This window comes from Diabrotica virgifera, chromosome 7 (assembly GCF_917563875.1).
Source record: "Diabrotica virgifera virgifera chromosome 7, PGI_DIABVI_V3a".
NCBI lineage: Eukaryota > Metazoa > Arthropoda > Insecta > Coleoptera > Chrysomelidae > Diabrotica > Diabrotica virgifera.
In genome coordinates, this window is record NC_065449.1 from 205188143 (window position 1) to 205210885 (window position 22743).

At 32.4% G+C, this 22743-nt stretch overlaps 1 protein-coding gene and 1 long non-coding RNA gene across 4 annotated transcripts in view; one reads left to right on the forward strand and one right to left on the reverse strand.

Annotated features, from left to right (window-relative positions):
• Positions 1-2499: 2499 nt before the first annotated feature.
• Positions 2500-5109, forward strand: LOC126888823 (uncharacterized). Its single transcript, XR_007699665.1, has 2 exons — positions 2500-4830; positions 4888-5109. It is a non-coding gene; the product is annotated as an uncharacterized LOC126888823 (long non-coding RNA).
• LOC114339667 (moesin/ezrin/radixin homolog 1) overlaps positions 3249-22743 on the reverse strand; it is a 298913-nt gene continuing 279418 nt past the window's right edge. For all 3 annotated transcript variants that reach the window (XM_050657231.1, XM_050657230.1, XM_050657229.1), the window contains 2 exons: positions 14588-14845; positions 3249-5796 (listed from right to left, as the gene is read on the reverse strand). In XM_050657231.1, the coding sequence (XP_050513188.1) occupies positions 5632-5796; positions 14588-14845 (423 nt within the window). In that variant the 3' untranslated portion in view covers positions 3249-5631. The remainder of the gene's footprint in view (positions 5797-14587; positions 14846-22743) is intronic.

The following is a 22743-nucleotide window of genomic DNA, read 5'->3' on the forward strand; positions in this document are numbered from 1 at the left end:
AATCAAAGCGCCCAGAAATTCACGGGTTCGATTCCCGATGCAAGTTTTTATTTTTTATGCATTTTATGATTGTAAGTATATTTGTTATATAATTTTTTTTTTTCAGAAAATGCGTATTTAAAATTTTTGCCAACAATTATTATCGTTCAGAAATCATTTTTTCTTTGTGGCATTTTTCAATGTGTTTGTGTGCGTTTTATTCCTTTATTTTTTTAAATTTTTGGTATTGTCTTAAAAATCACATAATATGTAGTAGAAGTATAACTTCTTACGTGCGTACAAAGTACACACACATTCATTTTTTATGTATCTGACTATTTTTGTTGTTATCTTGCCAGTATATGTGAGAGAGCAGAAGGTACTGGGTTCTTTCTGTGGTGGTGGATACACTAATTTCAGGGCTTTCTTATGGAGTTTTTGATTTACGAACAAACAGTTAAAAAAATTTTAAATCAAAAACTCCATAAGAAAGCCCTGAAAGCCACCACCACAGAAAGAACCCAGTACCTTCTGCTCTCTCACATATACTGGCAAGATAACAACAAAAATAGCCAGATACATAAAAAAGAAAGGAATAATACCAGCTTTCAGAACTAACAACAACTTAAGCAAATATATTAAGAACAATAAAATCCGAAAGAGAAAGCAACTACAGAGTGGTGTGTACAAACTAACGTGTGGTGACTGTCCGAAAACTTACATCGGTCAAACTGGCAGAACCTTTGACAAACGGATAGCAGAACACAAAAGGGCTTTCAACAATAGAAAAATAGACACTTCTACATACGCACTTCACCTTCTAGATCATAATCATTAAGAAGGCCTTAAGCTATCTTTTTTAGAATCTATGGAAATTAATAAACTGAAAAATACAGATATAATTCTGAATGACCAACTCGAGACAAACAGCTCCCCACTCCTCAACCTCTTCAGTTAGAGACTTAAAAAGGCAAACACATTGTAAATTATATCACTTGAGAAAGGCACTCTGCCGAAACAGCTGTAGTCACATAGTTGTAAATAATAAATTTTGTGGAAGTGTAGAAAACAAAAATTTTCAGTGTTATATTGTGAGATAAAATGAACTTCCATCAAGTAACGGTCGAATCCATCAATAACAAAACTACCACGCGAGTGACATCTTGCGGGTGTTGGACTATACAATTTTGGTATTACAAAACTCTTAATTTTCAATTTAAAGTACTTACATTTAATTAATAAAGATTGTCGATCTCTTGTCCGATAAAATTACAGCCGCGTTTCGTTAGTCCGACAACGTAAATATGTTAATGACGCGGAAACGCGTACAACCTGCACTCTGAAATTCTTCAGAAAGTGGTAAACTTGCTCATACAAAGCAGTTAAGACCATTTTTAAGACTTTTGTAATCATGTTCCAAAAAGGACGATGTACTGTGGACTATTATTTTCCTGGTGGATACATAGACAAGGCGAAAACGGCGGGTTCGTTAGAAAAAAAATTCCCATGAGATTTGTTTGCATAATCACATTCGTGAGACATCCCAGAATAAGGTTCAAGAAGTCGCTCACGTGAAAAGTGGTCCAATTTTTTTTTAATCAAATTGCAAAAATCAGTATTTTTGGCCCGTACGAATTTTTGTTAGGATTTTTGGACAAAAAAGGTCACTTGTAATTTTTCTCTATAGTTGATCGTTTTCGAGTTATAAACAGTTTAAAATTGAAAAAAAAAAAACCAAAATGGCGATTTTCAAGGCTTAATAAATTGGTTAAAAGTTATTATTATGAAAGTCAGAAAGTGATTACTAAGCTGTTATTTTTAAGTAATAATAATGAGCGCCAGCACGTATTAGAGGGCTGTCTATGGTGAGTGCGAGAGAGATGCCATTCCGGCAGTCCAGTGGGGCATCTTACTCGCACTCACATTACAGCCGCGTCAATACGCTCTTACGGCTTATTGTTAATAATTAAAAATAACAGCTTAGAAATAAATTAATTACATAAATTTCTTCAGGATCATGTAGGGGGGCTCAAACTTTGATTTAGTCACTTTCTAACTTTCATAATAATAATTTTTAACCGAGTTATTAAGTCTCAAAAATGGCCAATTTTGCGTTTTTCAAATTTTAAATTGCTTATAACTCGAAAACCATCAACTTTAGAGAAAAATTACAAGAGACCTTTTTATATCCAGAATGGTCTAAAACCCTAAAAAAATTTGTCCAGACCAAAAATAATAATTTTTGCAATTTGATTAAAAAAAATGTTAAAAAAAATTTGGACCACTTTTCTCGTGGGCGACTTCTTGAACCCTGTTCTGGGGTGTATTACAAAAAAATCTCATGGGAATATTTTTTCCAACGAACCCGCCGTTTTCGCCTTGTCTAACAGCTGTTATTTATTTTCTTTGCGTACTAAAGGATCTTTTAAAAGGATTAAAGGGTTCCATGACATCCCGTAACGCGACAGTTCGTAACCGGACAGTTGGTAACGGACAATTCGTAACAGCGACAGTTCGTAACTATACAAATTCGTAACGGACAATTCATAACCTCCAAATTGAATTTTTCTGTTTCTTGTTGTTAACGTGGAAACTAACTGTTATTACAGTTATAAATGGAATTATGTTTATCAATTTAACGAATCAGTATCAGGATAAACATTTTTAAGGCATTTCATATTTCGTGTTTCACAAGCCATCCCTCTTATCAACTATAACCGTTGATTGAATGATCAATCACAAGATTTATTATAATAACAGGTAATTATAATCTTTCCTTTACAAAATGTTTATTTAAAAAGTTTGGAATGTCTAAAAACGGTTGTCAGATTAAAGATTTCAGGAATTAAGTACTTCATTGTTCCTTTGTCTGGGTACATGCAAATTTAAGGAACAATAAGAGTGATAAAATTTTAAAAATAATGTTAAAAGTTTCTATGTATTTAAATATATTTGTTTGTGTTTAAAGACTTTTAATATATATTCTGAAACACGAAATATAAAATGTGTTAAACATGTTTATCCGTACTGATTCGTTAAATTGATAAACATAATTTCAATTATAACTGTAATAACAGTTAGTTTCCACGTTAACAAAAATAAACATAATAATTCAATTTGGACGTTACGAATTGTCCGTTACGAATTTGTATATTTACGAACTGTCGCTGTTACGAATTGTCCGTTACCAACTGTCCGGTTACTAACTGTCGAGTTACGAGGTGTCTGGTCACGGGATTAAAGATATAGGGAGAATAAATAAAACTTCATTATGTCCAAATAATAATTATTTACCCTTAGAAATACATAACTGATGAACTATTTAGAATAGAAATATTAGAGAACTACAAGAGTAGCTTTAAGTATAATATACAAATGGTCGCTGACAATGTGACAAAGATGTTAACAGTAGAAAACTTATAAAAAAGTTACAAGTGTATAAAATTCCAAATGCAGCCATTCAATAATATAAAAGTTGTCGGTCTTATTTCTGGCCTTCTTTTTTAATCAATTTTAAGTATCACTAAGAAACAACATTTAAACCATCATTAACTAATTCATGAATATATACGTTCAAAATCTTAAATTTACTAATCAAACAAACATTGTTAATTTCTTAGCGATTTTAAATATCTCATTTGTTCCCCATTTGTAGAAAAAATGGACTTCCTTAACCATAAAACTCAATGTTACTTACAATGCTATGTGTAAAATATCATCCAAAATTATCTACTCTACAAAAAGGCAACGTGGTATACACTTATATACACAAACTAGCAAAGTTGCAAATAAAACGACCGCGAAGAATTGATTCTTTTCGACAATTATTATTGATTTGCAACTTTGTTCATATAAAAACAAATTACATGTTTGGAAAACTGGTATTTACACGGATAAGTAGGTATTGAGCAACAGATGTAAGTCAAGTGTTTCCTAAAAAATATTGTCTGTGGATATTTATACCGACAGGATACTTTCCGATATCAAATTGGTCGAATGATCGTAAAAAAGTGCTAGAGTGAATAGGGGGTGAGTCGTACCTTGGAACAGTTCTGTGCTTCTGCTCCCACGCCAATGGCGTTGGATGTAGCACATTCTTGTTTAATAGATTGTTCAAGCCCCCATTTTGGTTTGACCATGGATGCTGACATATAAATCAAGTAAGCTACTGCAACTACTACTTTTTTGTTATTCAAAATGTTTTCTCGCCCTCTTTCTTAAACAATATTTTTTTATGAAACACTTATTGTACTTTACAAACGAGTGAAAGATTAAAAAGTCTTAAAATTCAACAAACGTTTTAAATAATTTCACTTTATATCAAATAAATTTGGATTAATCAGTTTAGATTTGCAGAAAATCAAAAATTCTTATAATTTTGGAATTGTATAGAATACAAAAATACCTAAAATATTGTTAACTGCTGCTCAATTATTTTAGGAAGCACCAGGCCAAGAAGGAACAGTGTAAAAATATAGTATCTCATCATTGCATATTGCGATTAAAACTCGTTGATAGTTCTAGATAATAGAAAAATAAATTTTAAAAGTGTACAGTTTTAAAAAGACTTACAACAAATTATTAAAATCTGTATTTTGTGTAGTTAGAGCGTATCTCGTGCAGATCTTTTTATGAAATTAACCTCCATTTGGCAGTTGACATGTTTGAAATTCACATTGACTTTTGACATCCATAAATTGGAAATTTAAAAAGTCTAATGCGCAGGCGCAAATAAATATTTTTAATTCACAATCACATATTGCTGTATTATACAGGATAGCATATTATGCCGCGCCACTTATTATTTTGTTATTTTTTTAAGTATTCTCTTCAAAAGTTTAATATTGGAAGGTAAATGTTTTGTTATTGTTTTTTAAAATATTTTCTTCAAAAGTTTAATATTGGAAGGTAATGACTCAAACATGTTGATGTAAAAGATATTTAATAATTTGTTTAAATCTGTGAAGACAAGGAAGATTTTTTAAAGTATGTTAAACAAGGTTTTGATTTTTTGATCACCGAATGGCACACTAACATTAAAAACAGAAAACTACTCAATATTGGAATGCGTCCTTGAATAAGAAAATTTTGAATAAAAATTATTAGTCCAGAGATAGAAAAGAAAAAGAAGGTCGATGAAAAATTGTAGAAGTTAGTTGCAAGATTTTGAAAAACTGCTACAAATCTTCAGTGTACCTTACTCGGTATCTGGACTAATTGCAGATCTGGAGTGTTATATATTTTTTTATCAGTTCAGCTCGGATCCGTGTTTAATGTGAGGATCCGATTTTCAAATTGACCCAAAATTGTTGTTAGTTATCACAAAAACAATGGAAAACAATTTTCGTATAACATTAGTTAAATATATATAAAAAGCAAAATAATCTAACAAAGCAAAAAGTAGTTAACTTCTAAGGCCACTTAACTGAGCCAATAGGGCTCTAATACATATCAAAAAGAAAATATAAGAATAATACTTAACGTGTTAAGTAATAACTGAACCGAAAAACTTAAAAATATTTTTTAAAAGTATTTTGAAAAAATGATCATCTCGCGTTGAGCATTGAAAGGTTCTTTAGTAATATTGGTTTTTTTTAACTCGAAATAATAGGTAGGACTCCTAGATTGTTTGATATGAAGGTTAAAAACAATTTACATATTTTCGAATTGGTCGACTCTGCGCTTGGTGTTGCCCTTGCGGATTTCACGAAGAGTCTTGTATTTGTCTCTTCCTTGACGAACATTCTCTCTGTGGATTTTGTCCATGGCAGTTTCCTTGGTTTCGTCGCGAGATTGAGCGAGGTCTTTCTTCAAAGCCTAAAAAATATAGAAAGGTAAGTACACTGTCTTTTTAACATGCTGGTATTTGATTGTATCAAACAAGATATGTGAGTGTTATCTAAATCTGTGAAACAGTAAAATAGTTGAATTATTTATTAGCTTAAAAAAGAGGTTTGTGATATATTCTAATATAATATCATACTATTATGAAATCGACTTGGTAACTGTTAACCCCGTCATATTGTTATGTGTCAAAACTGTGTCCTGATAAAGTTACATCTAAAGCTTAGAGGCTACTATATACACAATAAACGGATGAAATAATAGACCTCAGGTGTGTGCCCCCTTGGGTACGAACATGCTGAAGATACATGGATGTGCGCGGTGTAGGTCGCGATCGCGGTCGCTACATCGATGTCAAAACAAACCTTCATTTTCTTATAAGATCGCACATACCAAAGATGTGTCACCCGTTCAACCTCGCGACCTATCATCGCGGTTTGCAGCGATGTCGATGCCACAACAAAATAGTTTGTTTTACATTGCAATCGAGCTGCTGCTCGCATGGTAAATTATTGGTAAGTTTATTGGTGGTTTTTAAACCACGTGACATTCGCCGGAGATACGGCTGGTGTATTTATTCATTTCTTGTTGTAATCAGACTGCGACAAGTTTTGGTTATATGGAAACCGCAAAAAACACTGAAAGGAAGGTGTCTTCGGTATGTTCTTCCCGTCATCGATGTAAACCTCGACCGCGATCGCGACCTACACTGCGTTCATCCATGTATCTTCGGCATGTTCGTACCCTTAGGCATAGTGCTAGAATGTCGCCAATTATATACAGCAGTGAGCATAAGTCAGCTGGCGTCCTCTGAAACGACGCATGAGCGAATTCCACAGCTCTTTCCTGGGTTCAACGTGCATTACTAAGAACACAGCCGGCTGGGCATAAATCAGTATGCTCGTCGATCTCGAAACGAACGAATACCGGTTTTTTCGTGCGTTTAGTCGTTATGTTTCGAGTGAAACGGCAGAGAACGTTCGCGTTAAGTTTACATTATAACAACTTGTGTTTTTATCAAAACAGTTTTATTTTCAGAATGAAAATTACGAAACTAGATTATGAGAAATCACCATTTTTCTGGATGGATCGTGGTAGACGTGGAAAGGAACCGTTGCTTCGAAGGTCACCAGACATTACTTCTATGGATACCTCAATCTGGGACATGCTTAAGAACAAAGTTTTTGCGCGAAGATCGAAAACGTCGAAGATCTTTAACATTGGATAACAATCAAAATAGATATCAATAATGATCTCACGATGCTTGTTCGCATTATTTCGATCCAAAAATTTTATTTGAATTGTACTGAGATGAATGGTGAACATTTTGAACACTTATTGTAAATAAATAATTATTTTTGCAAATTTGTCAGCTGACTTACGCCCACCCCTGCATGCATGTAAGGAGAATCGGTATAGAAAGTGTCACAGGGTAACAAGGATCAGTATCTAAAATCCAGCAGACCTGACTGAACATGCTCTGAGGGTTATAATACAATCAATGAAAATGTCCACACTTACTACAGATGCAAAACAATATTTCGAACTCACAAGGGGTGTCCTAACCTATTATACTGGGTGACAAACACGTGAATGGTTACTTAGCTTAGACTATCAATTGGAAATACACCTCAAATATTTAATTTGGTCAGGGGTCCAGTGGTCTCAGGAAAACGGAGCGCAGTAAATTTTGAGCACTATACATAATTTTGAACATGATCTCTAGTTATTACTCTATGATCTCTAGAAAATACTCATACATGATCTCTAGCTATTACTCACTTAAATTGTCAAAAATTGTTCCCTATCACCGTATTTACTGAATAAACTATTTAGATGTATCAAAAAAGTAGAGAATCGTTTGCAGAGATCTTTAAGCTAATTTTTCGTGGAAATAAAATTGGATTTTATTAGGAATTTATCAGTAAGGTCTCCACAAAAATTCAGTGATTATAAAACTATATTACTAACCATGTAACAAATTGTTTAATGACTGGATTAATGAGCTCAAGCTTGTTAGAAACATGCAAATATATAGCAAAGGATTAAGTATGGGAAACCAACGTTTCTTTTATTCTACTTTGTGACACTAGCATTTTCAATAAAGTGAATTATTTCAAAAACGAAGAAAGTTGTGGCGTCTGTTGTTAAAAATAGTTAGAATTTTCTACTGTCACCCATATGATGGTTTTAATGAATAACCCAAAGGACTCAACTGAATCTAAATAAATAAAAAATGTGTACCAATAGAAAGATGTTATATTAGATGGTTGGATTGTTTGTTTTTGTATGTCTATAAGAGCTGCAGGGACTAATGTTATGTTTTCTTTGAAAACCTTTAATTTGTTGAATTCTACAAAAAATGTTTTCACGCCAATCATTTGGTTTTCGAGGTTGTATTTTAGTAAAACAGTCAAAAAACTTGTAAGTGTTTACTATTTCAGCGACATGAAGACGTGTGTTAGCATGAATCTGTCATATCAAATATTGCTGGCAAATGGCAAGACATGATCGTCTCAATTGTTTTTAATGTATACCCCATTCCACAAATATACAACTGTTTTGAAGTATCGCGACAACCAATATTTTACTGTGCAAAATATGAATTACGAAAGTAATTTGCAAATTACATTGTTGTTTATTGGAGTAATAATTAGAGCAATTTACTTTCGTAGGACACTAAAATATTAGTTGCTGAGATAATCAAAAACAGTCGTATATTCGTGGAATAGCCTATACATGTCATCTGGCAATCACCCAATCACCTCCACAAATTTGGTATGTTCTTTCCAAGAAATACCACTCCACAGCACTATGCGACCACCACCAAAATTAACGCTCTGTATGAGGTTACAACTGGCATACTGCTCACCATATGGAAGCGAGATTGACAAAACTTCGTCTGCAGAAGAGTTGGCGAACGGTATGCCAGTTGCATCCTCATGCAGACTGTTAGTTTTGGTGGTGGCGGCATAGTGTTGTGGAGCAGTATTACTCTGAAAGGACATAACGAACGTGTGGAGGCGATTGTGCAAATGCCAGCTGACATGTACAGCTGGTTCCTAAAAAACTGATACGACTATTAGTAAGATTTGATCATTTTGAGCAGTGTATTTGATTGGTCTGACATTATATTATATTTATTATGACAGACAAATACTAAATTAAACAAACAAACAACTGATTACATATGTTAATTCAAAAATTTTAATAATTATTACGGTCTAAATTTTGATATTATTTTGAATTCCTGCATTTTATAAAGAGTAACCTACCTATAAATGATGGTTTTTGCATAAAATAGGGCTGTTGTTATTATTTTTTAAGATTGAACAGAATAAGTTATCTGACAAATTTTAAGATTTGGCAGTTACAGTGACAGTAGGTAAATAATAAGTATTTATCCTTCAAAATACACTGCTCAATTTTCTACAAAATACGCTTTAAGAGTCGTATCAGTACATTGGAAACATTTTATATCATGTTTTGCCATTTGTCAGTCACATTGGATATGACATATCGTGCTAATTAAAGATAATGCAGGTCCTCATGTCGTTAGGCGAGAATAGTGGCTACATACCTTGATGAGATTCAATTTAAAAATTATATTGGCCGCCATATAGATCAGATTTAAATCATTTATATGAAATTTTAAAATATTGCATTCGGAATCAGAAATCGTATTCCTGGGACATTATGGGGCTACACAAACTTTAGCACAAAAAATTCCACTTCACATGATAATTTCAAAATATGTAATATTTTTGTCCGTGAGTATATTTTATATATTGTGTAGGATATAACAGATTTTTTATCATTAAACTTTCTTGGTTTTAAGAAAATATGTCAGAATGATAAATAAACATACTCTGAAAATGCTAATTCTACATTCCAACACAAAAACAACATTCATTTTTGTTAATGAGGTACCTGATGTAACTTTTTCCTATTTTTGCAAAGTCCACAACAAATTGGACCTACCTATAAGGAAATATAGTTAGTTTTCCACTAAATAATCCTTAGCTAGCGTTTATATTTTAAAATATATTCTATTAGTAAAAACAAACACGAATATTGGAAAAAATAATTACCCATTTACTCTACAAGACATCAATAAAAGGAGTCAATATTTTGATTGAGCATTTAAGGTTTTTATAAATTTGGAATTGATATAATTTCAAATTAATTCATTTAATTTCTAAGCTGAGCGCTTTCGGGAATCTTCAGAGCTGTGGTCAATTATATAAATTACCTACCACGACAGAAGAGGGAAACTTAAAAAAAGTCATTAAAAAGACAGCACACAAAAAGCACATTAAATTTTTTTGGTTATGGGACGGGTAAATCCGGTAAAACACCCATACATCAGGATAGAATTGAGGCAACAGCCTCTCGCATCATTTTGCACAATGGGACCCCTTTTTCTAGTGGTATTTTCTTTAAACTTGACCATAGCTCTGAAGACGGCTTTGTAAGTCGAAAACGTTTGGCTAGGGATTAATAATGCTTTAATGCTATGACACAGTATTAATTTCAAATATTTACTAAGACTTTCAACATCTGATTAATAGGATTATCACAATGTGTGATGAATATATCAATGTGTGATCAATTTAACCCAAAGTGGTAATTTAAATGAGAGCTGCGACATAAGCAAATCAATTAGAATATTATGTATTCTATTCTTTTATACGATGGCGAAGGTTGGACTTTAACGGATACGCTTCTCACAAAACTGGAGACTTTTGATAGAAAAAATGTGGCCAGAACCGTTAAAAATCGCAAACTGGAATATTTTTGCCAGGTTATGCATCACCCAGAGAGATATAATATACTTTATTTAATAATACAATCAAGACGGACGGAAGAAGTGGACCATGTCGAAGAAGAACGTCGGCTTAGAAACCTATCCTCTGGATTTATCTCTGGTTTATCCTCTGGATCTCTCTTCTGAGCTGCTGTCAACAAAATTAGTATAGCCAATTTGATAGCCAACGCATGATAATCGAGCATTGCGCAGAAAGAAGAAGAAGTAGTGACGAAAGTGGCCTCCATTGATGAAATCATGGACGAATACCCCAATGCAAAGGGGATCAATGTTTATACAGGGTGTCCCCGAAAATAGTGCGTTCCTTAAAGGTATAGGTACAGTATTTCTCATGATCATCTTTCAGTGCGTCACAGTTTTTCGATTTCTTTCTAACGCATTAAATTGTATGTGACAGAAAAAAAGGCACGTCGGTGATTACATTTTGTCGGTGACATTTTTATAACATTTATTCTAGTTATTCTAGTTGTCGATAGATGGCGCCATAATAAAAAAATAGTTTTTTTTTAATTAGACAATAATATTACAAATATAATCTGTATAATTTATAAGACTATACAAATCAAAGAAAATATCATTTTATAAATGCAAGAAACACATTTGATTTGTTTTAATTCCAAATTGAAAATAAAATGTGACAACTGTCAGATTTAACTAAAATGTCATGTCAGAATAAATATCATAAATGTGTATTATCACGGACTTACCCTTTTTCCTATCATTTGTTACGCACTGAAAAATGATCATGAAAAGAACAATAGAAAGCACAATGTAGAGCAAAAAAAGTCTTATAACATTTTTTCTAAATTGATCCGTTTGACCAAAAAACGAAAATACATTTTGATATACAAATTGAAGTCTGGCAACATCGCGCAACTCAAAAATCTAAAGATTAAAAAAGTAGGTTTGTAGGTCAGTTGCATCTGGTAGGTAAAATAATGTAAATATCAACTAAATCCATATCAATTATTTTGCAGGTAGGTACCTACGATGCCAACAACCGCAAAAATCACACCTCAAAGTAAATAAACAAGGGGTTATTAGGTTAAATTTCCACAGTCACAGCAAGTTCTTCTAAGCTACGTTGCCATGTCATTCAAATTTATGAAAATAAAAACTCACTTATATGGAGAACAATGTAATTTTTTTCTTGGAAACGGTTAACTTTAGAAAAAAATGTTATAGGACTTTTTTGTTCTAAATTGTGTATTATATCCATACCTTAAAGGAACGCACTATTTTCGGGGACACCCTGTATAGATAGCCAAGAACCCAAACAGCCCTACAAAAAAACTGGAACTATAAAGATCTCCTAACAACCTGGCCAAAGATAATAAAGTGTTTTTGGTTTTTGATCGATGGATGCCAGGTCGGCACGAGCAGATTTGTTGGCAGAACAAGGCAAGTGTTCCATTGCGTTACTGTTTCTCTTTCTAATTAAATGTTATAAGCAAAACCAGATTATTTCATTAATTTCTCTACAAATTTGTTTAATACTTCAATATGCAAGTTACTTGACAAAGGAATATACATACGTAGAATAGTCTAGGACAGGGGTCACCAATTAGTTTCAATGAGGGTCCGTTTCGAAAACCTATGACACTTCCGGATTTATGCTACCTGTGTCTGACTGTTCTGATTCGGTTTCTTTGTGGATTTTTGTTAAAAAATATCCCCTATAAACAAATCATAAGGGTGCCGGGCGAAATTTTTGGGCAGAAATTGTTTAATATTTTTTAAGAAATTCAAAACATCACCTTTTTGCCCGCGAAAATATGTTTTTAGCATTTTTGGGTCATCTTAAATAAAAAAAAATCTGTCATTTTATTAAAAGAGTTTTCAAGCATCGCAAATGCATATTTTCGCATTTTTCAGATTTTAAATCGCTAATAACTACTCGAAATATGACAAAAAACCTTTATTGTTTATAATTACCCAAGAAACCTACAATTACATTTTTTCGAGGAAAAAAAAATTAATTTTGAATTTGCTTAAAAAATTGTTTCACCCGGCACCCTTCTGGTTTGTTTAAAGGGGATATTTTTGAAGAGGAATCCCCAAAGAAATCGAGTCAGAAACATTTTTCATACGGAAGTGGCCTCACACATGGACTAATATGGAAAGGAAAACTAATAATACCTGATTGTTTTTTGGTTACTGTATACTTTTCTGTAAGTTTTTTTGGTACAATAAATAAAAAAAAAAGAATGTGTGTGTACTTTGTACGCACAAAAGAAGATATTCTTCTATTATAGGTAATTTAAACGAAGTAAATATACTTAAAAGGTTATTTGTACTTATTTTATTTAAAAATCAAACTAACTTTCTTATCTACCACTTTCAAAAAAGAAGAATATCTTCAAAAATTATATAATAATATAGTACTTACAATCATAAAATCTATAAAAAAAAAATAAAAAAGTAATAACTTGCTTGGGGCTCGAACTCACTTCACTTCTACCGAGCTGTACGAAAGCTGACGGCATGCCGCGGCATTTCAAACTAGACCACATCCGCGTGTACGTCATATGGGAATATACTCAAACTAAACGTTTACACCATAAATTTATATGAATTTAATAAAATCATTAGTTTGATTTTTGTCGAAATAAAATACAACAAAGTATAGTGTAAGAAAACAATATATGAGATGAAGATTTTTAGAAAGTTTGTTCGTAATCAGATTATGTAAATTAAAGCATTGCCTACTAATAGGTAACTACATTATTTTGTTTACATTTTCCTAATAGATAGGTATTGAAACTATTAGGTATTTCCAACTGAAACATTTAAAATTACGTACCTGCGGCTTTTCAAAACTATTTAAAAACTCACTATAATTATAAATTTTATTTTATTTCTGTCCACACATCAATAAAAACTAATATTATACAATATTTTTGTTTACCATAATCTCCATATTGAACAATTATTGACAGATCATTTCAAAATTTCAACACCCAATCAGAGCCCGTATAACCACTAATACCATACTGTCGGTGTGCGCATGCGCGTGGTAAATCAAGTTTTACCCTCAATAGATTCGTCGCTAAAGAAGAATATCTTCAATAAATTCATTGTGTATTGTTTTGATGTTATTATCAGTATATTTTGAAAAAAACAGTATTGTAAATTGTTACTGAGAATATTTTAAAAATTAGGAATTTATATTTTGAATGCTAATGAAGTTTTTACACATCTTCAATTTTGTAGAAACGAAAATGAGGAATTTAAAATAAATAATCATAGTACAAAATCCTAATTAACATGTTATCTTTTCTACATTAGTTTCAATGCAAGGTGTTCAATTAAATGCACATCTGAAAAGTACTCCTACTTAACATATAGTAGAGAGGAAATGAATATAAAAAAATGCACATGACAATTTTATATTACAGCTTACTTAATTTCAAAATTAATGATTAGTAAGTATAACAATAAGGGAACTCTTTACAAAATTAAATTATCAGAGAGAAAAATGACATTTTTTAATGTACAACCTGTCTGAAGTTTGGAGTGAGTTTAGTGCAACTGAGTCTCATTAGGGAGTTAAGATATTCATCTGTTAAGTGAGATCTCTACAGATTTTTAATAAAGTTCATTCTTGATAAAGCGGCTTCGCACACATAAGTTGAGCCAAACATAGTACACAATTTCATGGCCAAACATTTTCAAAATTGCCAAACACTAGGTATATTGTGAATTTATTGACGGTCCGCACAACACTAGCTCACGGTCCGGATGCGGACCGCGGTCCGCTAATTGGTGACCCCTGGTCTAGGATAACTTATTTAGCAATGAAAGTTTAAATCTTTTCAAAAGAAAGAAAATATACTTCAAAAACTGACTCAAAATAAAATATGCAATATGTATCTCGTTTTGTGCAATGTTGTAAATATAAAGACTTAAAATTAGTGCAAAGTACTTAAAACTCACCAATAATTGATCTTGAAGACGTTCGTTTCTTTCAGCAAGCGTACGTCTATCTTCGATTGGATCGACGATGTTTTCGTCAGTGCTAAGATCCTTGCTAACATCACCATTGACCATTTCATCATCTTCATTATGGTCATTTTCTTCCAAATGACCTTTGGCAGCTTGGGCGAGTTGCAGTTGTTTAAGTTCTTCCTCCTTGCGACGAGCATTTTCGACCTCTTCCTGAAGACGTTTGGTCTCGCTGTCCTTAGCCTCGACCTAAAAAAAATAATGAAAGAGATTAATAACTTACATTAAACAAAGTTATTTTAATTCTAAACTATAAAGAATAAGAAGTGTGTAGAAGATGTGCTACAGAATTTTTATTAATTGACTCATCCAACAAATAACTTTTTATCTCTATAAGGGAAGTCGAAATTAGAGAGTCAACTCTACGTTGGAAAGTGATTTTGGTGAACCGGTTATCAAGGAATCGAGAACACACGGGCAAATGTTTGTTGTTGTATATAGAGAGCTCAGGCATACATACATGTATATTTTGCAATCAGGTTTTACTTGTGCGCGCCGATAGCACACTTGGTGCACACTACGAAGGCTTCGAAAGTAAAGTTAATAAATAAAGAAAAGGCGATTGAAGGTCATCATGCTCAGTCTAATAATGTATAAAAACAACTGAAGAAAAATTTCCAATTGCAATTGGAAAAAATGTAACCATACCTATTCCCGACTCTGGCAGAGCCAGAGGAGATGCTCGAAATGTTATGTGTGTCATACAAGATAAAACAGTTGACGGTTTATATAGAGTAGACACGAAACACGGGAGAGTACACGTTTCAAATAAAAAAGTGAAAAGAGAATTTTCTTAATTTTGAAGATGTACCCGACATTCATCTGTCTTTAAGAGAAACCAGTGGAAAATATTCTAAATTTGGGGGACACCGCTTTATAAAATGCTACTGCAATGAAAAATGCTCTTCAAAATTATGTAGGTAAATGTACAAGATCTAATGTCCAACTTCTGGTATACAATAGTCTATTCTTGTATTACCCTATTCCACAAACATACGCCTGTTTTGGATTACTTCGACAACGAATATTTTACTGTGCAAAATAAGAAGAACGAAAGTAAATTGCAAATTACATTGTTGTTTATTGGAATAATTATTAGCGCCATTTACTTTCGTACTTCTTATGTTGCACAGTAAAATAATATTCGTTGTCGAAGTAATCCAAAACAGGCATATGTTCGTGGAATGGCCCATAGTTAATTTTCTCACATTGCCTTGTTCTAGGATTCTAGGCTGTTCAATTTAAATCTTTGTTCTGTTAATTTCTCCATTTCCTTATCGTCCTTTACTTCCAGTGGTTTACCTACTGCGAATGTAATATTGGTTCTTAACAGAAAATTCTCCTCCTTTATCTTCTTATTCTTAGATCAGGCAAGACTCATTAGTCTCTGGCAGTAGGTCTTAAGGCCTTTGTAACATACCTTGTTTTTTGTTTCCGTAAAATAAGTTCGGTGGGCTTAAGGCATAACGATGAAGGCCAACAATTTTCTTATTGGTAGTTTTAGGACTATTGGTAGTCTTTTGGTTCAAAAATCAGACATGACTCTGTCTGTTTTTTCAATGTGCCTCTAGTAAGTTGTCGTTTCATCGTGTTCGTGGTATTCCCACTGATCGTCTTCCTATTGGGGAACCGTCTCTCGCTGTCCTTACTACCCTATTTGTTGCCATTTTGCTTATGTGGTCATTCCATTCTATTCTTCTGCTTCTTCAAATCTCAGTTGACCAGTGAATTCCTGCCTTACATCACTTAGCACATTGCAATGCATGTTGTATGTGTACAGCAGTCTCTCCTTCCATTTCACACTTTCTGCACCATGGTTCATTCACCATGTTGAGTTTGTACAGATGGTTTCTTAAACGGCAATGTCCAGCCACCATTGGCAATGTCTCCTTATAGCTGTATAGCCATTTTTTATAATCATCATTTTCGTCTTTTGTTCTGTAGTCTATAATAGATTTTACCGTTATCATGGAAACACACCTAATAAGATGGGACCTAATCGAAAGCACCATAATATGAAGAGAAAATTCTGAGATGCCTGGAGACAACAAACGTAGACGATTCTTCTTCTTAACGTGCTCTATCAAGTCCCCTTGACGTTGGCGATTAACATAACGAAACTGTCTCTGTCTCGAGCTATTTTAAATAGGTGTTTAGAATAGCTGCTTTCTTTATTCCTGTCCACTCCCGGATATTCTTCAACCAAGAGGCCTGATTTCTACCAATTCCTCTGCATCCTTCGATTTTACCCATCATAATAAGTTGAAGAATATTATACCGATCTCCCCTTACTACGTGTCCAAAATAGGCCATCTTTCTATATTTGATGTTATCAAGCAGCTCGCGGGTAGCATTTGCTCTCTTAAGGACTGCCACATTTGTCAGCATAGCCGTCCATGGTATTTTCAGTATACATCTGTGCAGCCACATTTCAAAGGCATCCAAACGGTTAATGGTGGATATTTTTAATGTCCATGCTTCGACACCATACAAGAGGACTGACCAAATGTAACATTTAATCATGCGCTTTCGAAGTTGAAGTTGCAAGTTATCATTACAGAAGAATGACCTCATTTTTAAAAATGTCGTACAGGCTGTCTCGTTTCTACATTTTATCTCTTTATCTGGATCTAGTTGTTCAGTAATATGGCAACCAAGATATTTAAAACTGGGTACTCTTTGAATTATACAGGTCCAGCGATATTTAAACGGATCATAGCCAATACATGTATTTCGGCTCTAGGCGGTTGGCCAACAAAATATTTTCAAATAATTATTATATTATACAAGTACAATACCTCAGTCGACTACTGGATTCTGAACTAAGCTACGTAAATGCAAAAGCCCGCCTACATTTACCATTTCATTCTGTTTTAAATCAACGGAACGAGTCTAGAGGTGGGCTAATTTACGATAGTGATATTTTATTCATTGTGATTTTTGTCTGTAACTGAATCAGTCATTGTGAAAACAATACATGTTACAATGTGTAAACTTTTAAGGAAACGTAAAAATATTTTCATTAATAGTTGGATATTCCGAGATAATACAATATTTTAAAAGTGAGCACGTAAAGGTTGGAATCAATTCATTTTCTCGAGAATGGACGATTTTGGTAAAAAATCCCAAAACAGGTCAATTTTTATTTTCAAATTGCGACTTTTTGACATATGTATCATACTGGTGACGTCACCCATCTGTACGTGATGACGTCATCTATAATTTTTTTAAATGAGAATAGGGGTCGTGTGATAGCTTATTTGCAAGGTAATTCAATTCTCTATTCAGTAATATAAACATTAACTAATTATTTATACAGGGTGTCCAAAAATTTTTTTTTTTGAATTATGTAAATTTATTGACAAAAAGAAGAATTTGTGTAATATATTTAACTTAAAATACATTTTACTGCTGTCAGAAAAACAGGAAATAATGTTTATTTGACAAATAAATATTGTTTTTTGAATAAACTCAATATTAAAGCCGCCACCCACCTTCCTCTTAACAGTTTGAACATTTGATTTAAGCGAAAAGGAATAATTATTTTCCAAATAAACATTTTTTCTGTTTTCTGAGAACAGTAAAATGTATTTTGAACTAAATAAATTACATTCATCCTTCTTTTTATGTCAATAAATTTAATTCAAAACAATTTCTTTTGGACACCCTATATAAATAATTATGTAAATGTTTATATTACTGCATAGAGAATTAAATTACCTTTCAAATGAGCTATCACACGACCCCTATTCCCATTTAAAAAAATAATCGATGACGTCATCACGCCCAGATGGGTGACGTCACTAGTATGATATATATGACAAAAGTCGTAATGTAAAAATAAAAATTGACCTCTTTCGGGATTTTTTTCCAAAATTGTCCATTCTCGAGAAAATTAATTTATTCCAACCTTTACGTGCTCTCTGTATAAGTATTATGGGTTATAAATGAATCTTTCTGAAAGGCAAAACAAGTTTAAATGTTTATGTATATATTTATATGTAAATTTAATGGCGTTGAAAAGCGTCGTCATTTTACCCAAAATATGGTCTTAGATTGTTTTCGCAATGACCGATTCAATTGCGATTTAACAGAGCAACGAAATATTCGTATATTAAACTCCTAATAAAAAGTGTTACCACTGTGGACCATCGTAAAATTCTACACGTATTATTATTTTGTTTAGGTCACTATTACAAAATTGGGTTTGCTATTAGAACGCATACCATGCCATTAGTGCCAAACAAAAATAGAAAAATTTAGTAGTTTATGGAACGTTTTTATATAAGTGGATGATAGTTATGCATTATGCATCATGCAATATTTGTAAGATAAAGCTGTCTTATCAAACTTAGAGAACGTAGAAAACAAAATTTTAATACATTATTGTTTCCTATAATGCACAAAATGTTAAAGGTGGTACAAAATGATGTGAAAATGAAACATTTTGGATGCTTTGCACACACAATAAATAAACTTTATTGTGAACGATGGCTTAAAGGATGAGGAAATCAGCCACAATTTAACTTAAAAAAATGATTTTATTGACGTTTCAACTTCTACCTCAGATGTTGTTATCAAAAGTGATATAAGAAAATCATTAAAAATTTAACCAAAATAAAAAATACCATTAGCCACTTTAAAAAGAGTTCTACAAGCAACTGCTAAACTTTTAGATTTTGAAAAAATCCAGGAAACGGGAATCCTCTCAAATTACTGCAAGATGTTTCCACATGTTGTAATTCGACATTTTATATGTTGGAAAGATTTATTCAGCTAGAAGAAATTGTTAAGGCTATTATAAGCATAACAAATATGTACGTAAACACTAGTTCAACAATGTATGAGTATTTTATTAAACTGTCGATAACTGTCGATTTCGACTTTTCTTGGCAGAATAAGGTTTCGACTAATTCCTTTTAAGGATCCAACAAATGCGGAAATAGCACAGAAAATAGAATCGCTCTTATTGCAGAAAAACTTGGAATGGAACAAAAAGATAAAGGATTTACGACTCAAATTTTATTAGAACATGAGAAAACATCTGCAGATCCGGATGATATTATGGGATCGCAGGATCAGCCACGAGGCACTACGATAAGCAGGACAATAATAGAAATGCAAAGATTTAGGGAATGCGATCGGTTGCCGCGAAATGAAGATTCGTTAAAATGGCGGGGAGAGAAAATAAATATATTTTTCCTTATCATGCACAAGTAGCTCAAGAACGAATTAGTGTCATTGGAACATCAGTGCCTTGCGAACGGTTATTTCCAAAGCTGGTCTAATTATTTCTGATTGAAGAACTCGAGTTAATTATAAAAAGGCTAAAAGGCTGCTATTCTGAAATTTTAATTTAAAAGTACCAAATAGTAACTAATAGCTATTTGTATAACAAGGGAGGAAAGTGTAACTTTTCCTCCCGAGAATGAAGTTTACTGCCCGACGCGTAGCGGAGGGCAGTAATCATTCAAGGGAGGAAAAGGCACTTTACTCCCATGTTATACATATGGTTTTTCCACCTTCCTCAAATAACAAGTCATTTTGTCATTTTTACTTAATTTATTTATGTAACTAACCAACAAAATTTATTAGAACTAAAACAACAAGTAGGTACAATATAACTGTCAGCTGTCAAATATAAGTCAAATTATTAATGTAAACATTGTTAAATAAAAATAACAATTTACTGTTTTTTACCATTCTGCAAAATACAGGATGTTTTATAAATAAACGTTAAAATGTATAGATACTCCGTAATAGAAAATAGATATTATACAGGGCGTCAATAAGTTATATTTCATGAATGAAATATTATGACGTCACTTTTACTTTTCCTCCCTAGGGAGGAAAAATATTTTCCTCCCTAGGGAGGAAAAGTACAACTTTGCTCCCTACAATCAGGTCCGGAAAAGTATACTTTCGGTAGAGGTAGGTGGAAATAAGTATTTGTAGCAAATACTGGTATTTAAAGTTTACTTTGTATTTCGTTTTTAAGAGGGTAGGCGCAAAATTTCGGGACAATGCTATTTAAATGCATTTATTTCTTTCGAATCCTAAGAAAACTAGTAAGTATTTTTGAAAAATTTAAAAGCAGAATAAAAAATTACATAATTACCGAGTGCTAAAAGTCCCTGAAAACTTCTATAATGTGTATTTTAATAAGTTACAGCGGTAAAAAGAAGAGAAAATTGAGTGTGATTTTTAATTTCAAATATCTCATTTAAATGACACTTTTTTATTCTAATGGACTTTCGGCCCTCGATAATAATGTAATCTTTCATTCCGCGTTTATATTTTTCAAAAATATTTATTATTTTCTTAAAATTCGAAAAAAATGAATGCATTGAGAAAGCATTGGCCCGAAATTTGGCGCCTATGCTCTTGTTAGATTTTCTAATAACAATTAAGACAATGAAAAAACATAAAATTATTTATTAATGCAATATTATTTTCATTACAAAAACTACTTTTTGAATAAAATTGTTTCCTACCTAGACAAAATAATAACACCTGTTGAATTTTTTTGAACATTTTTAATTAGGAGTTTAAAATACGACTATTTTGTTGCTCTGTTAAATCACAATCACAGGTAAAAATTACGATGGGTTACCGTTACATGAATGCAAATACTTCTAGCCCACCTCTAGGTCAGAATCAGGTATAAGAATTATTATACGACCGGTTCCTATTTAAGGGTCCGCCTCGCGATCGCGCCAAGGAATAGAACCGAATCGACCGGCGACCTGACTACATGCAGAAGGCGATTGCAGAATTTGCAGATCCTTCTAGCTTTTTGTGCATACGCGGTACGAATAGATTATTTTATTTTTATAAGTTTAAGTTTATGGATACGTACCTATTTAAAACATATTTTTTCACCTAAAATATTGTCTGAAGCTATTTCTTTGTGGCGTTTATGTAATTTATTATTCTAAATACGAAATAAGCCACAATTTAACTTAAAAAATTATTTTGTTAACTTTTATTTCGAACGTCATTGTCAAAATACAAAATATTAATAATTTAAACAAAAATGTTGTTGCTTAGTAAAAAAAAATCTTCTAATAATTGCCGATATGAATGAGTTAGAATAAATTATATTATTAGAAGAAATTTTTTTTACTAAGCAACAACATTTTTGTTTAATTTATTAATACTGTGTATTTTGACAACGCCGTCCGAAGTGGAGGTCGAAACGTTAACAAAATCATTTTTTAAGTTAAATTGTGGCTTATTTCCCATTTAGAAAAATAAATTACACAAACGCCACAAAAAAAATAGCTTTAGAACAATATACATAATATTATGTATAATGCCAATCATCATTATCCATAAATAGATACACATGAAATATTTAGCACTATAAATATTAAAATAAATATTTTAGGTTAAATTATATGTTTTAAATACATATCCAAAAACTTATAAAAATAATAACCCATTCGTACCGCGTATCTGCAATCGCCTTGTCTGTGCATGTAGGTAGTGGGTTCGGTTCGGTTCTATTCCTTGGCGCGGTGCGGACCCTTAAGTCCGATTATGTACTTTCGGCTCATTCGGCTGGGCTCGCTATTTTAGTAAACTCCCAAAAAGAGAGATAGAAGTTGGAGGTTCTAGTTCAAAGATATTTTCTACATGCCAATGTTAATGTTGCTATGATTTCTGGTTTTAATGTCTGGAACTTTTATATTGGTCCACTATCTCAAATGCAGTTCAAACACTGTGTCTTAAAAAGCTATGTTCCATATTTCTTTAATTTATACTGTATGACCATTAACATATAACCGTGAATCTTGATGGGCCAAACGGCTAAATACCATGTATTTTGTTTTTGAACAGTTTATATTTAGGCCAAACTCTCTTTCCACTGTATCAATGGCATTTAAAAGGCGTTGTAATCCATTCATATCATCACTTAAAATAACTGTATCGTCTGCATATCTGATTGTATTTATCAGAATTCCATTAACTTTCACACCCCATTCCAAATTATGCAGCGCTTAATTAAATATTCTATCTGAATATAAACTGAATAATAGTGGGGACAGTATGCAACTCTGTCTGACACCTCTTTGTATTTTGCA